Below are 12,543 nucleotides of genomic sequence, written 5' to 3' on the forward strand. Positions count from 1 at the left end.
ACTTCTGGTGGGCAGCGACATGATATGCAAAATAGAAGACGTGGGAAGGATATGCTGAAACAGATGAAATCTGGGAGCAGGCTGGAAGTCTTGGACGGCACGGAGGGGTTTCCATGCACTGAATGAGGGCGACCTTGATCACGGGGCTTGGCGCTGTCGATAGCGGCTGGCAAAAGACCGACGAGCGAGAAGGCGCTGCAGCGTCTGCGGCCACGACAGCAACATCGAGGAAAGCGCATCACCGGCAGCACATCTGGGGGTGTGTTTCAGTTGCAGCCGCATCTTTTTGTTGTCTTCCAGTTCTATTACTACTTGGTCGCAAGGCTGAAAGCAAGGTGCTTGAGTTTCTTGTTGCTCGGTTAGGCCGTGGCACTTTGATCCGCGGACCTCTTGATGCTGCAACCTTGCGCCTTCTGATGACCTTCCTGCCTCTATGGCTGCCCTGCGACGGGCTCAGGATATAGACCAGTGGAGACCAGAGGACTCGTCTATTCGGGATAGAGAGCGATCCAGGGAAAGGTCAGGGGAGAGGAACATCGAAGCCCGAACATCGTCACCAGTGCCACGAGCTGCCAGAGACTCGTCCAGACATCGCGCACCAGACACGCACATCCGATCATCGGCCAGGCACGTGCGAGGACGTTCTCGCGAGACAAGTTTGGGCAGAGACCGCGCGCGTCGCCGCAGTCGCAGCATCTCTGGGGAGGATCGCTATCGAGCTTCGAAGAGGGAAGCCAGCGCAGACAGGGTTTCCCACTCACATCGACACCACCACCATCGCGACACGACTCCATCGTCAAAACGCCACCACCCGCGTTCTCCATCTCCGAGAGGCTCTGCGAAACGCGTAAAAAGACAAGGGAGTCGTAGCTCTCTACGTTCCGCATCCAGATCACGACGTGCATATTCGCCGGGTCGACCTTCCAGCAGGGCATATTCGCCACGACCTGCCCGCTCCGATCGCGACCGACCGCCTCGAAGGCCCACGCCCGATACCTACTTCCCACCTGCCTCGAACCGTCGCCGCTCGCCCTCTGTCGATACTCATTATAGGCCAGTGGCCCATCGTTCACGGAAGAGATCAGTTTCACCGGACAGGAGATCTAGGCGTGAAATATCACCTCGGCGAACGTCACCCAGAAGGACTGATCGCAGACCTGTTTCGCCATTTGACGACCGCAGGGAACGATCATACAAGTCTTACAACAACCGTGACAGGGCAAGGAGTCGCAGTCGAGCTTCCAGACGTGCTCGATCTCCCTCCCGTCCGCCTCGCAGACGATCTCCAGGTACAGTTCGCAGAGATTCGCCGCCTCCGCGCAGGAGTCGCTCACCTCGCTCATCCTTTCGACGTCGCCTATCTCGGTCGCCCTCTTTTACATCAAGACCACGCCAACGTTTGGACCAAGGAGCAGATTCTGGCAGACCTGCCCTCGCGGACAGGATTACCTCACGCCGAGGCTCGCCACCACCTGGATCAGAGTACAACTCTGACGCATCCAAGAGCCGGGAGGACCAAGGCAAGATGAGGGGAGCATATCATTACCAGGGGCGTGGTGGGTTCCAGCAATCTCCACCGTACCCTGCCCAGAACCAATATTCTCCTCCAAATCAGTCCCCTTACCAGAGTGGTCGAGGCTGGAACAATCAGCCGTATCCTAATCAAGGGTCAGTTTTCATTCCATTGACCTTAGGCCGTTCCTATGCTGACATCATCAGATCTCCCATGCAAGGTTATACCCCAAACCAGTCTCCCTACCATCAAAACCAATCGCCCGGTTACTATCCAAACCAGCCGTATTCACAACCAGGCTTTCAGAACAACCCTCATCGCGGGGGTCATGGCAGTTACCGCGGCAACAACTTCAACGGTCCCGACCGACGCTTGTCAGGCCCTGGCGCAAATGCGTCATTCGGCGGACCTGGTGGACGAGGGCGTGGCGCTGCACCTACACAGTTTTCAAATCTGTCATGGACGCCAGCATCCGGCACTCGAGGCGGTCGCCCCGCCACTGAAGCACCACGTCCGCAGCCGGCCATCGCATCCCCAGCCCCTGCCGATTCTGCATCTGTCGATGCCGACGATAATCCATTTCGCCCATCCAAAGACTTGCGCGTAGAGGACGAAGGCGCCAAAGAGGACAAGAGGCCGGCAAAGCCTCCAACAGCGCCAAAGTCAGGATTTGGGTTTTCCTTGAAGACAAAGAACCCAGTACCACCAGCGAGCAAAGCAAAACCTGGATTGGAAGAGTCTGAGAGACCAGAACCAGTTCCCAAAGAATCTCCTCTTGCTCCAAAGGCGAAGGTGGCAGCTGAGGTGCGCGAAACTTCTCCCCGTCGTCCGGAACCAAGAAGCGATCGGGACCGAGACTTGAGAGATAGAGGTTACGACAGCGGTCGCGAGCGAGACAACAGGGAACGAGACCGGCGATATGATAACTATTACGATCGAAAACCGGCTTACCGAGATCCTCGCGATAGAGACGGTCGAGATGTACGGGATCCTCGCGAACCTCCATATTATCGTGGCAAAGACCGAGACTTCCGAGATTCACGAGACAGAGACTTGCGCGATCCCAGGGACATAAGAGACCTACGCGACGTTCGTGAACGCGACCCCCGAGACCTGCGCAGTCCTCGAGATCCAAGAGACATCAGAGACATCAGGGACCGTAGAGAGCCGTACCCACCACGACGACCTGACGATAGGCGATTTGACCCGCGCCCTGACCCACGCTCCGATCTACGACCTGCGCGAAGGACGCCACCTCCTCATGTACCCAAGACAAAGGTTGTTACAAAGAAACGCATGAAACCCCGACCTACTCTGGTTCCTGAGCATGCGGCTTCAGAGTCAGTCTATTACCGGAAGCCAGGTAACGAATCAGTAGTTGGATCCGGCACGTACGGAAAGGTGTTCAAGGGAGTCCATGTTTATACAAAGGACATGGTTGCCCTCAAGAAGATTCGAATGGAGGGTGAACGTGATGGCGTAAGCATATCCATCTAGCGGTGATAAAACAATGCTAACTACTATCAGTTTCCGGTCACCGCGATTCGCGAGGTCAAGCTGTTACAATCTCTCAACCACGCCAACATCGTCAATCTCCGAGAGGTCATGGTTGAGAAGAACGACTGCTACATGGTCTTCGAGTACCTATCCCACGATCTTACTGGTCTTTTGAACCACCCGACCTTCAAGCTCGAACAATCACACAAGAAGGATCTGGCGAAACAGCTCTTCGAGGGTCTAGACTACCTCCACCGTCGCGGTGTGTTACACAGAGATATCAAGGCTGCGAACATCCTGGTGTCAAATACCGGGCAACTGAAACTGGCGGATTTCGGTCTCGCAAGATTCTACGCAAAGAGCAGCAAGCTCGACTACACGAACCGAGTCATCACCATCTGGTACCGATCACCGGAGCTACTGCTGGGAGAAACTCAGTATGGGCCGGCCGTTGACATTTGGTCAGCCGCTTGCGTACTAGTGGAGATCTTCACACGCCACGCCATCTTCCCAGGAGATGGTGGCGAGATCAACCAATTGGATAAGATCTACAACGTACTGGGCACGCCCACCGTGCAGGACTGGCCTGGCATCGTTGATATGCAGTGGTTTGAACTACTGCGCCCAACGGAACGGAAGCAGTCGACTTTCGAGGAGAAGTACAAGGATCGCGTTAGCCCTATGGCCTTTGAGCTTCTCCAGGCCATGTTCCTCTATGATCCTAATGCGCGACCGACTGCCGCAGACGTGCTCGAGCACCCCTTCTTCACAAGCGAAGCCCCGCCACCGAAACGCGCTGATGCGCTGAAGGAGCTAGAGGGCGACTGGCACGAGTTTGAGAGCAAGGCCCTTCGGAAGGAGAAGGAGAAGCAAGAGAAAGAGGCGCGGCGCGTTGCGCGAGAAGAAAAGGACACAGCGAGGAAAGACGAGGGTAAAAGACGCGCTGACGCGAATGCTGGGGAAGAGAGGGAGGCTAAGCGAGCGAAGAGCGGTGATGTTGCGGCGTAGCGTGTTGAGATGTCTCGACCAAAGCCGCGATACTGAAGCTGGTTAGATGGGGTAATATTTGTATGGTTAGAGGTGTGTTCAATCTTCGCGCGACTTTGAGATGGAATACAATGTGTGTGTATTCATGACACTTCTTGAATATATTAAGATACCTCTTCTTTTATTTTGGCAGTACACGGTTTTTCTCATGAGCTCCAGAGCAGTTGGAAGTCTATGGAGTCAAAAAGAGGTGCGGTCAGAGACTTTTGGCCGATTTGAGGACTTCGTTACCATGTGGACATAATTCAATTCTGTGGCGACCAGGGAACCACAAACGGGCCTGGGTACGTAAAGAATTCTCGAACGCATCGCGGTAGCTGACCTCTCACAACACAGAAAGGGGAGCGTCGCTGTGGTGTTAGCTTGAAATTCATGTGTTGCGAGCCAGAGTTGTTGAGAAGAGGAACAACTGTATGTAAGCTGTCATGCTAGAAAAGCTGCTAGTCAGACACTGCCCCACGCAGAGATTCCAAGACATGAACAACCCCATTGTCATACTTGACATTTGTCAATCAGAAGCTCCATCGAGGTGCTGGGGACGCTCGCTGTTCGAAGTGGGGATATTTTAGCGTGCATCTCAGCTGCAGCGGGCTCAACATTCGGCTGAATGCGGCATAGCACGGAGACTCCTTTCCCGTACTGAGCCTTTCACCCTTGTCCTAGTGGACCCGCGCGTGCGCGCGAAATGGCAAAACTATGGGTAAGACTAGAAGGTTTTTGCTTCTTGTCCGCGCGTTATTATGATCCTTTGAGACTGCCAAAAACACACTCCTGCCGCGCACACAATCTCCACTACGGTTCTCTTGTGGCTGGGTTGCGCCACTTCCTGTTTCTGTTTACCTCTTTTAGCGTGGAGAGCGCTCGATTGGGGAATATCGATAATGTTGGTTTCGTGGCGGCCGGAGACGAGATTGGAATGGGCCTTCTTTGGCACTACTGCGGTGCAAGCAGTCGCGAATATTACCATACAGACGTTCGTATCACCCCGCAAAGCTTAGCAGTGGAATGATCGCTTAAACGTCTATAGGGTTGTACTGGTCACATACCTGAATTGGGTTAACTCGGTCGTATACCAAGTGCCGCTGGCCTATGTCGCGCCCTTGACACTCGCTGTCAACTCTTTGGGATGTCTCTTCCAAGTCATATTAACACTTGATGCATATCGGATCAAGAACCACATCCAGGTCAGTGACGTCACTTCGCGGACTGCGTGTGAGAGATGTACTGACTCTGTTCCTCGGCCTTTAGATCTTCGCACAATGCGTTGCCAACATATGCTTGTCAATCTCGACAGTTCTGCAGTACGGCGAGATCCGAAGTGCGGCTGCCAGAATCCTTCTGAATCACGACATGTATGGCACGCCTTTTGCAGACCATGATTGGCCTTTTCGGAACAAGGTTTCGATCGGGTTGATGACTTGTGCCGTCGTCACATGCGTTTGCAGTGCCATTATGTGCGGATTAGCCAGGGGACTATACCGTGAGTTTTCCTGGGCTTTGTACCAGCACGTCAGTCCTGACAAGAAGATACAAACAAAATACATGATTTATCAGGTAAGCATTCCTACTACTATCGTTTCTTGCCTGTACTCACACATCGCAGATTTATCTTGTTCTTCTCAAGATCACACCTTACTTTGTCTTCGCGTTCATATTCATCTACGACTTCATCGACGTCCATTACAAAGAGCCCGAATTCTCATTGACTCTTTCGATCCTTCCGGCTACTCTTATACATGTGGCTATCGCAGTCTATTTCGTTAGACATGAACGCCGGGTCGGAATGGCGGTGGTGTTGGTGCGTCTTTCAATCTCTATACGCTGCTACTCGCTAACACTCCATCTCGCAGGTTCTCCATGCCGCAAACATTGCATACCTGACCAGCAGACTGCTTGTCCTCTATGGACATTCGCTGCTTGCTAAGACTTTGATGAAAGATGAGATGGTATTCTACCTTTGCGTTGCGCTGTTCTTCTCAACCAGTGCGCTCATTGTAGGAACTGTTTGCTTCTTCAACTTCAAGAAAGGACTAAGACCGATTCTGTTAGGCCAGGTGCAACGCAAACCGCGGGCGCATGAGCTGGAAGACGACTACTATGTTCAGCGTCTAAACTACAATGTAGTGCCGTTGGCGGACCGCGATTCGCAGAGGTGGACTTTGGACTGAGAAGTAATGTGTTTCATGTTGATCAAACAAGACATTTCTTTTATATAGACTTATGACTAGGACCGTAACGAGCCGGTTTCAGCTACATAAACATTGTAATTTACTAGCGCTTGCATAACTTCCGTCTTGCATTTTGGTTTCAGCTTTCGGCACGCTCGAGCACTCTCGATTGCTACTAGCTAATTGCAAAGCATCAGCATATGGAGTTTTTTCTCTCGAATTACGGGTACACACTCAGTGTTAGGATGAATTATTGCATTGGGACGCGTCGGACGCCCTCGATGGGCCCATTACTTGTCAACAAGAAAGGGAACTGTGTCGACCATCTAGAACTGGAGACGAAAAATCTCATTGAGGTGGACACTTGACGCATCGGTCAAGGCTAAGCCGTTGCGGACGTTCATCGCAAACGACGGGTCTTCCAAAAGCCCAGGCTGACCGTGTATTCCTCTTTGAGGCGTTATCCATTCAAGACAACCTCGTATTCCTTCCTCCCTTCATTACATTTACCCTCCACGCACTGTAATCCCCCGTCACTCGGTACTGGGCAATCTACCACCAATACCCACGTTCGTGTGTCCGTCGATGAGGACTCGGAGGGGTGCATATCGTCGCGGTCTCCACCACCCCTATGTTTACACGCCAGCTACAAGGGTATTGCTTAGCAGGCTATTTACTAAAAAACATGATCACGTACCAGCCAGCCTGAATTGCATGCACACATGTACCAATCGCTTGCTTTGCAGCGGTCTCCAAGGTGGGCGCATGCTGATACGGATGTGAACTGGATCGATGAGATGACTGTTAGTCCTAGAAAGACCGGAAATGGGAGCGATGACTTCATGGCTTTGTTCGAGACTTTGCGGTTGGTAAACTTGGCTTATAAGCAAAATGGGTATACTGCCTTGATGCGCGCGTGTAACATGTCTCTTTCGTCGTCGCGCAACTTGGCCATTCGTTTGCCTCTATGCGGTTACGTTCTCTCACCCCAAAATGGCTTTTTTTTTTTTTTTTTTACAAATGTTGGACAATATGCCTTTCTGTGAATCCGGACCAGGCTGAATATGGTCTTCCATGAGCATACCCGTATCACACGTCAGGCTTGAAACCTATCGGAAGGTTCCGGGGAGAACACTACATTGAACATATTCGACAGGTTACGCTAGGTACGACCTGTCAGGAGCAGGCACGACGTGATTGCGATGCATCTACCGTGATGCGGGCGGGCGTAATCACCCAGGAGCGGATAAGGGATGAGACGGTGCAGTGACTGCCACGCACACGGCAGAGCTGGACGAAATTAAACCCAAAGGTTCGTTGCTTTCTCTGCCCAAGAAGCAACGGAATTTTAGCAATGCGAACTCCTGTGTGTAATTGCTTCTTCGCTGCCAAAAGTGGGGGTCAGGACTTCCTAGGTCGCGTCAACCGCCGGTACCAGTAAACTACCTCTTCTAAGTGATCACCCAACATCTCGACTCGAAGTTTCCCAACCGCCGGATCTCCAGTAATCGCTAATTGTGAATACCGCTCAACAAATACCTGTTATGTGTGGGTCAATTTCCAATGGAAGTCGTCATCTCATTGCCCAGCCATCCCCGACGTGATTGATTGCATTGTTGCGGGCCGATCCAGCGCTCCAAGAAGCCTGATTGGCACACGGCTTCTCCGCTGCGTTGAGGGAGAAACTCCCGATTAGGACTATTGAAAGCTTAGGCGTCCTGCAGCGGCTGAAAGAAGCAAGCGACGTCTAGCAATGGAGCTGTCGAATCGGCGAGGACGCGATAGCGCGGCCCGCCCCCACATTTGATCTTCAATCTGCAGCATCGAGATACTCAGCCCTTGTGATTTACCCGCACCTGGTATCATCCAGCCTGCAGCCAAGAATACCCCACCAAGCGAGAAGTGCTAGGCGACGGTCGCTCGTCTTGCACTACCGAGGATCGTCATTGCATAGGTATGGCGACGCCGGGTCAGATCTGTCATGGGCGGTGATTGATGGAGCTGACCTGCTCCGACTATCATGGTTAACTCCACCCGAAGTCGCCGACGCCTTACAGAACCGGTCCCACCCATCCCATGCGTGGTTTGAAACTGCTGTATGTGCTTTTCCAGGAACAGTGAAGCGTGGCGAGCAGCGGCTGGGATGGCTTCCCCAATTCGCCAGATGCTCTAAGAACAATGCGTCATATCCATGAAGCTCTCCTCAAGCTGCAAGCCACAAACATCTCGTCTACTGGCGCAACGAGCGATACCAATAGAAGTATGGATATGCTGCTTGGATGCATTACCATAGCATGTGGGCGGGGTACAGGTTGACGGCATTGAGAGCATAAGTACCACGTTCATCTCACGCATAACTTTTAGACATTAACATCTCAATACTCTCTTCACTCCTAATAATACCTTTCACCATCATAAAATGGCCGACACATTTACAACCAATGCCGACATCACACCAGAGAAGCTTACCATCATGAAGCTCAAGGCTAGTGGAATCCGAGATGTATTCTCCGAGCCCTCCTCACCTACAGGCAACCGATCCTTCTCATTCGGACACCATGCCAATGGTGCTAGTCATAGCTCATCATTGACACGCCGCTCAACTCGCCAAACTAGCTCATCTCAACGCAGAGCAAGTAGCTTCCTCCAATCTCATCGGAGCAAGATGTCCACAGAACTTACATCGCAAGCCGAGGGCAAGTTCTTCGCTTTGATGGACCTCATGTCCACTGCCTCCCGAGAGGCGTCCTCACTCAAGGAGTCGTGGTCTCGTATCATGGCTGAGCGAGATAGTCTTGTTCGCGAGAGGGATGAACTTCTCATCACGGTTGAGGAAGTGACTGAGGAGATTCAGCGCAAGGAAGCTGAGCACTCGCACCACGGCCACGAGCACGGCGAGAGGAAGAGGCAGGTAGAGAAGCTCATACTTGAGCTCACTGCCGCACTTACTCAAGTGACCGACCACAAGAAGAAGCTCGCCGACCGTGACCGTGAATTGGAAAGCACGCGTCATGAGCTACATGAGCTTCAAAGCTCGGTCACACTCACCCATGGTGAACACGAAAGGACCAGGGCTGAGCTAGAAACTGTGTACTCCAGGTTGAAGATCTGTGAAGGCGAGCGCGACTCTGCTCGGTCTGACTCGGAAAAGCATCACACTGAGCTTAGGACACTTCTCCGTGAGCACACTGAGCTCAAGAGCAAGTACAGCGAGACTACTTCCAAGTTCGAATCTACTCGCAAGGAGGTCCTCACCCTTACCGATCGCATCAAGATGTTCGAGCTCGAGAGGGACGAGCATCTCCACGAGAAGGATCGCCTTCACGAGGAGCTTAAGCGTGCAAAGTCTAGGGTTGACGAGACTACTCGCGAGTACACTGATCTGATCGAGCGACACGACCGTGTACAACGCGAGCTCCACAAGCTCAAGGAGACCGTCCGTGTTATTGAAACGGAGCGGGACGACCATGCTCTTACCATTGACGGCCTCCGACGCGATGTCAAGGCCAAGATCCTTGGCTGGGAAGAGTCCGATGCCCGCGCCAACGAGTTTTCGCTCAAGTACGAACATGTCAAGCGCGAGGTCGTATCAGTCAAGGAGAAGCTGAGAGATCTTGAGCTGGAGCGCACTGAGCTTCGAGATGCCATCGACCGCTCTCGTGAGGACCACCGTCTCGTCGTTATCGAGCGAGACCAGCTAAAGGAAGATCTCCATGACCAACACCGCAAGGTTGAGGACAACCACCGCCGTATCAACACCCTGGAAGAATCCCTCCGCCGCTCTGAGTTGACCATCACCGAGATCAGATCCGAGATCCACACTCTTACCGAACGCAACAAGGTTCTTTACCGCGAGGGCGAAGACGCACGCAGCAAACACGGCCACCTCACAGCCGAGATCACCAGTCTCCAGGAAAAACTAGTCATATTCCAAACCGAGATTACCAACCTCAAGTACGCTCGTGACCGCGCCCACTCTGACCTCAACGCGTGGAAGCACAAGTACGAAGAGATCACCGAGACCATCTCCACCTACGACGACTCCTCGGCTGAATTCGAGTTTGAAATCACGTCTCTCCGCACGCTGCTCAACGAAGCTCGCGAACAAAAGGAACGTGCCATCTCCGCTCGCCACGCCGCCGACCGCGAGCGCGACGAGTACATTGCCAAGTACGAAGAAAAGTGCCGCGAGATGGAGCGTTTCGAAGAATCGGCCAGCAGCATGTACCACGCGAGCAGCGGTGGAGCTCGAAGCGGTGGTGGCGCAAAGTCGATGACCTCGAGGGTAGTGTCGAGTGGGACTACGATCCACAACCATGGTGCCTCGGGTGGGCACAGCCATGGCCATGATCATGCTGAAGGGAATTCTATCTTCTCACATTAACTGCTGTGAAATTGAGCGACTGGGCTTTTGTTGCTGGACGGGCTGGCGGATGATGCGCGAGGAGGTTAGGATGCGGAAGAGCGTTTTTGAGAGGAGTAGGCCGGGTACGGCGGAGACGGTCCAGAGTAGGTGATTGTCGGTCGTTAGCGGACGCTGGAATAGTTCGAGCTGACCATACGAGAGTATTTAAATTCACAACTAACTCTTACCTTTCGATTCCGCGTGCAACAAGTGTTGATGCCTACTCTCGAGCATATCATAACCATTGTGCTTATACGAAACACACAATCATTTGTAGAAAACCTGGACTGGGAACATCGCTCGTTAGGTGATATGCGACCTGCCGAGGTTATCAGCAACTACTCAATTGACTGAAAACAGACGCGAATTTCTTTTCATAAGTGTATTCATGGATGGGACAGATGCATTCACATGGCATCCCATCGACCGAAGAATCTCCTGGCATCAGAAGAATGCCTGTTCATGCGAAAGCTACTTGCTACCGCGATAATGCGACCGCTTTTCTATGCGAAACATGAAGGGAAGCAGATGCGTACTTTCAGAGCACAACAGACGTAGGCTGCTTAGCTGACGATGGCAGTCGCAGGAGGCCCAGGAGTCCCACTGGTGAGGGCATCTGTCTCAGCACCATTGAAGAAATCCATACCGTTCTCCAAATTATCCTCACGAACCACCATCTCTGTGTTAACCTCGGCATGTACGTTGCCAGCCTCATCCTGCTCTATCTCGACGTCTTCGTGTACGCTCATCTCGATATGGTGCACCGGCTCGGCGTCCTCGGCGTTTCCGTCGTCGCCACTCTCAGCATCTTCTTCGGGATAGACGTCGACTCCGTTGGTCTGTTCGGGTAGCTCGTCGCTGTTTGAGCCTTCCGGTAATTCCTCGGCATCGTCGTCGTCTTGAGCACCGTCTTGCTGACCATTCATGTCGGCGCCACCACCATCAACGCTGTACTCTTGGTACTGTTCGCGGTCTTGTTCCGAAGACACCAAGGCGTCCTGGCCATCCTCTTCTTGTGCATCCTCTGCCTCTTCTACCTGCTCTTCTTCGATAGGCGACGCGTCGGCTTCGATCAGATCTCGAAGGTATTGATCTACCTGCGCGACGTACCGGTCGGGGACCTGGCGCACTGTGTGGCCGCGCATCTTGCGAGGAGCGAGAGGCTTTGCGGGCTTTGAAGGTTTCGCGACTGCAGCTGGCTTCGGGGCAGGGGCAGCATCCTTGGGCGGCCGTCCTCGTCGGGCGGCCGGCTTCGGGGCTGACTTTGTAACGGGCTCTGGCTTGACCGTCTTGGCTGGCGGTTGGCGGGTGCGCAGCTTGGAGGGCATGCGCGGATCAAGACGGCGGGCGACATTGGGCCCAGCATTGGTCTTTGTGCGAGGAGACGACCGCTTTCCGATTCGAGAGGGACCAGCGACTCGGTTGAGATCGAGGGCTGCAGTGCGCGCTGGCCGACCGCGCTTGGGTGTAGCTGGCGGCGCGTCTGCGGTGACGTTTGCCTTGGGAGGGCGGCCTCCACGATTCTTGACAGGCGCTTCTTCTTGTACAGGCACAGCTTCTTTCTTGGGCCTTCCTCTGCCCTTCTTGACGACAAGCTCAGGCTCAGGCTCAGGTGCGGGCGCAGACTCAATGATAGGCTGGCGGCCGCGTTTCTTGGGCATGGGCGCGTCTTCAGCCACGGCTTCTTCGGCTTTCGCTTTGGCGGGGCGTCCACGCTTCTTCGGTGGCGCAGCAGCGGCTTTTACTGTATCGACTTTGGACGCGCGACCCCGCTTAAGAGGCGATGGGAGAGGCGCGTCTTCAGCTGCCGCGGCCTTGCGACCGGGCGCGTTTCTTGCCTTTGGAGGCATTGCGTGCGTCGGATGGCTACTTTGGGTAATACACGACGAGAAATTGAGTATGGGAGCGTGTAA

At 53.5% G+C, this 12,543-nt stretch overlaps 4 protein-coding genes across 4 annotated transcripts; 3 read left to right on the forward strand and 1 right to left on the reverse strand.

Annotated features, from left to right (window-relative positions):
* Nucleotides 1-1,525: 1,525 nt before the first annotated feature.
* ACET3X_003478 (uncharacterized protein) lies at nt 1,526-4,018 on the forward strand (the record flags this gene model as incomplete). The annotated part of the gene is made up of 3 exons (XM_069448757.1): nt 1,526-1,668; nt 1,720-2,992; nt 3,041-4,018. 3 exons carry the CDS (start codon nt 1,526-1,528, stop codon nt 4,016-4,018), a joined length of 2,394 nt encoding a protein of 797 aa, XP_069310025.1.
* A 920-nt stretch (nt 4,019-4,938) lies between these two features.
* Nucleotides 4,939-6,225, forward strand: ACET3X_003479 (uncharacterized protein; the record flags this gene model as incomplete). The annotated part of the gene is made up of 5 exons (XM_069448759.1): nt 4,939-5,030; nt 5,085-5,241; nt 5,306-5,611; nt 5,661-5,855; nt 5,908-6,225. The coding sequence occupies 5 exons, from the start codon at nt 4,939-4,941 to the stop codon at nt 6,223-6,225; spliced, it is 1,068 nt and encodes a 355-aa protein (XP_069310026.1).
* A 2,359-nt stretch (nt 6,226-8,584) lies between these two features.
* Nucleotides 8,585-10,788, forward strand: ACET3X_003480 (uncharacterized protein). Its single transcript, XM_069448760.1, has one exon. It carries the CDS (start codon nt 8,645-8,647, stop codon nt 10,607-10,609), a length of 1,965 nt encoding a protein of 654 aa, XP_069310027.1. The 5' UTR covers nt 8,585-8,644; the 3' UTR covers nt 10,610-10,788.
* A 405-nt stretch (nt 10,789-11,193) lies between these two features.
* Nucleotides 11,194-12,480, reverse strand: ACET3X_003481 (uncharacterized protein; the record flags this gene model as incomplete). The annotated part of the gene is made up of 1 exon (XM_069448761.1): nt 11,194-12,480. One exon carries the CDS (start codon nt 12,478-12,480, stop codon nt 11,194-11,196), a length of 1,287 nt encoding a protein of 428 aa, XP_069310028.1.
* Nucleotides 12,481-12,543: the final 63 nt, after the last annotated feature.

Source organism: Alternaria dauci, chromosome 2 (genome assembly GCF_042100115.1).
Source record: "Alternaria dauci strain A2016 chromosome 2, whole genome shotgun sequence".
NCBI classification, from domain to species: Eukaryota; Fungi; Ascomycota; class Dothideomycetes; order Pleosporales; family Pleosporaceae; genus Alternaria; species Alternaria dauci.

Excerpts from the sequence above, each read along its gene's own strand:
- ACET3X_003480 (XM_069448760.1), top strand. The coding sequence starts at position 8,645 with ATGGCCGACACATTTACAACCAATGCCGACATCACACCAGAGAAGCTT.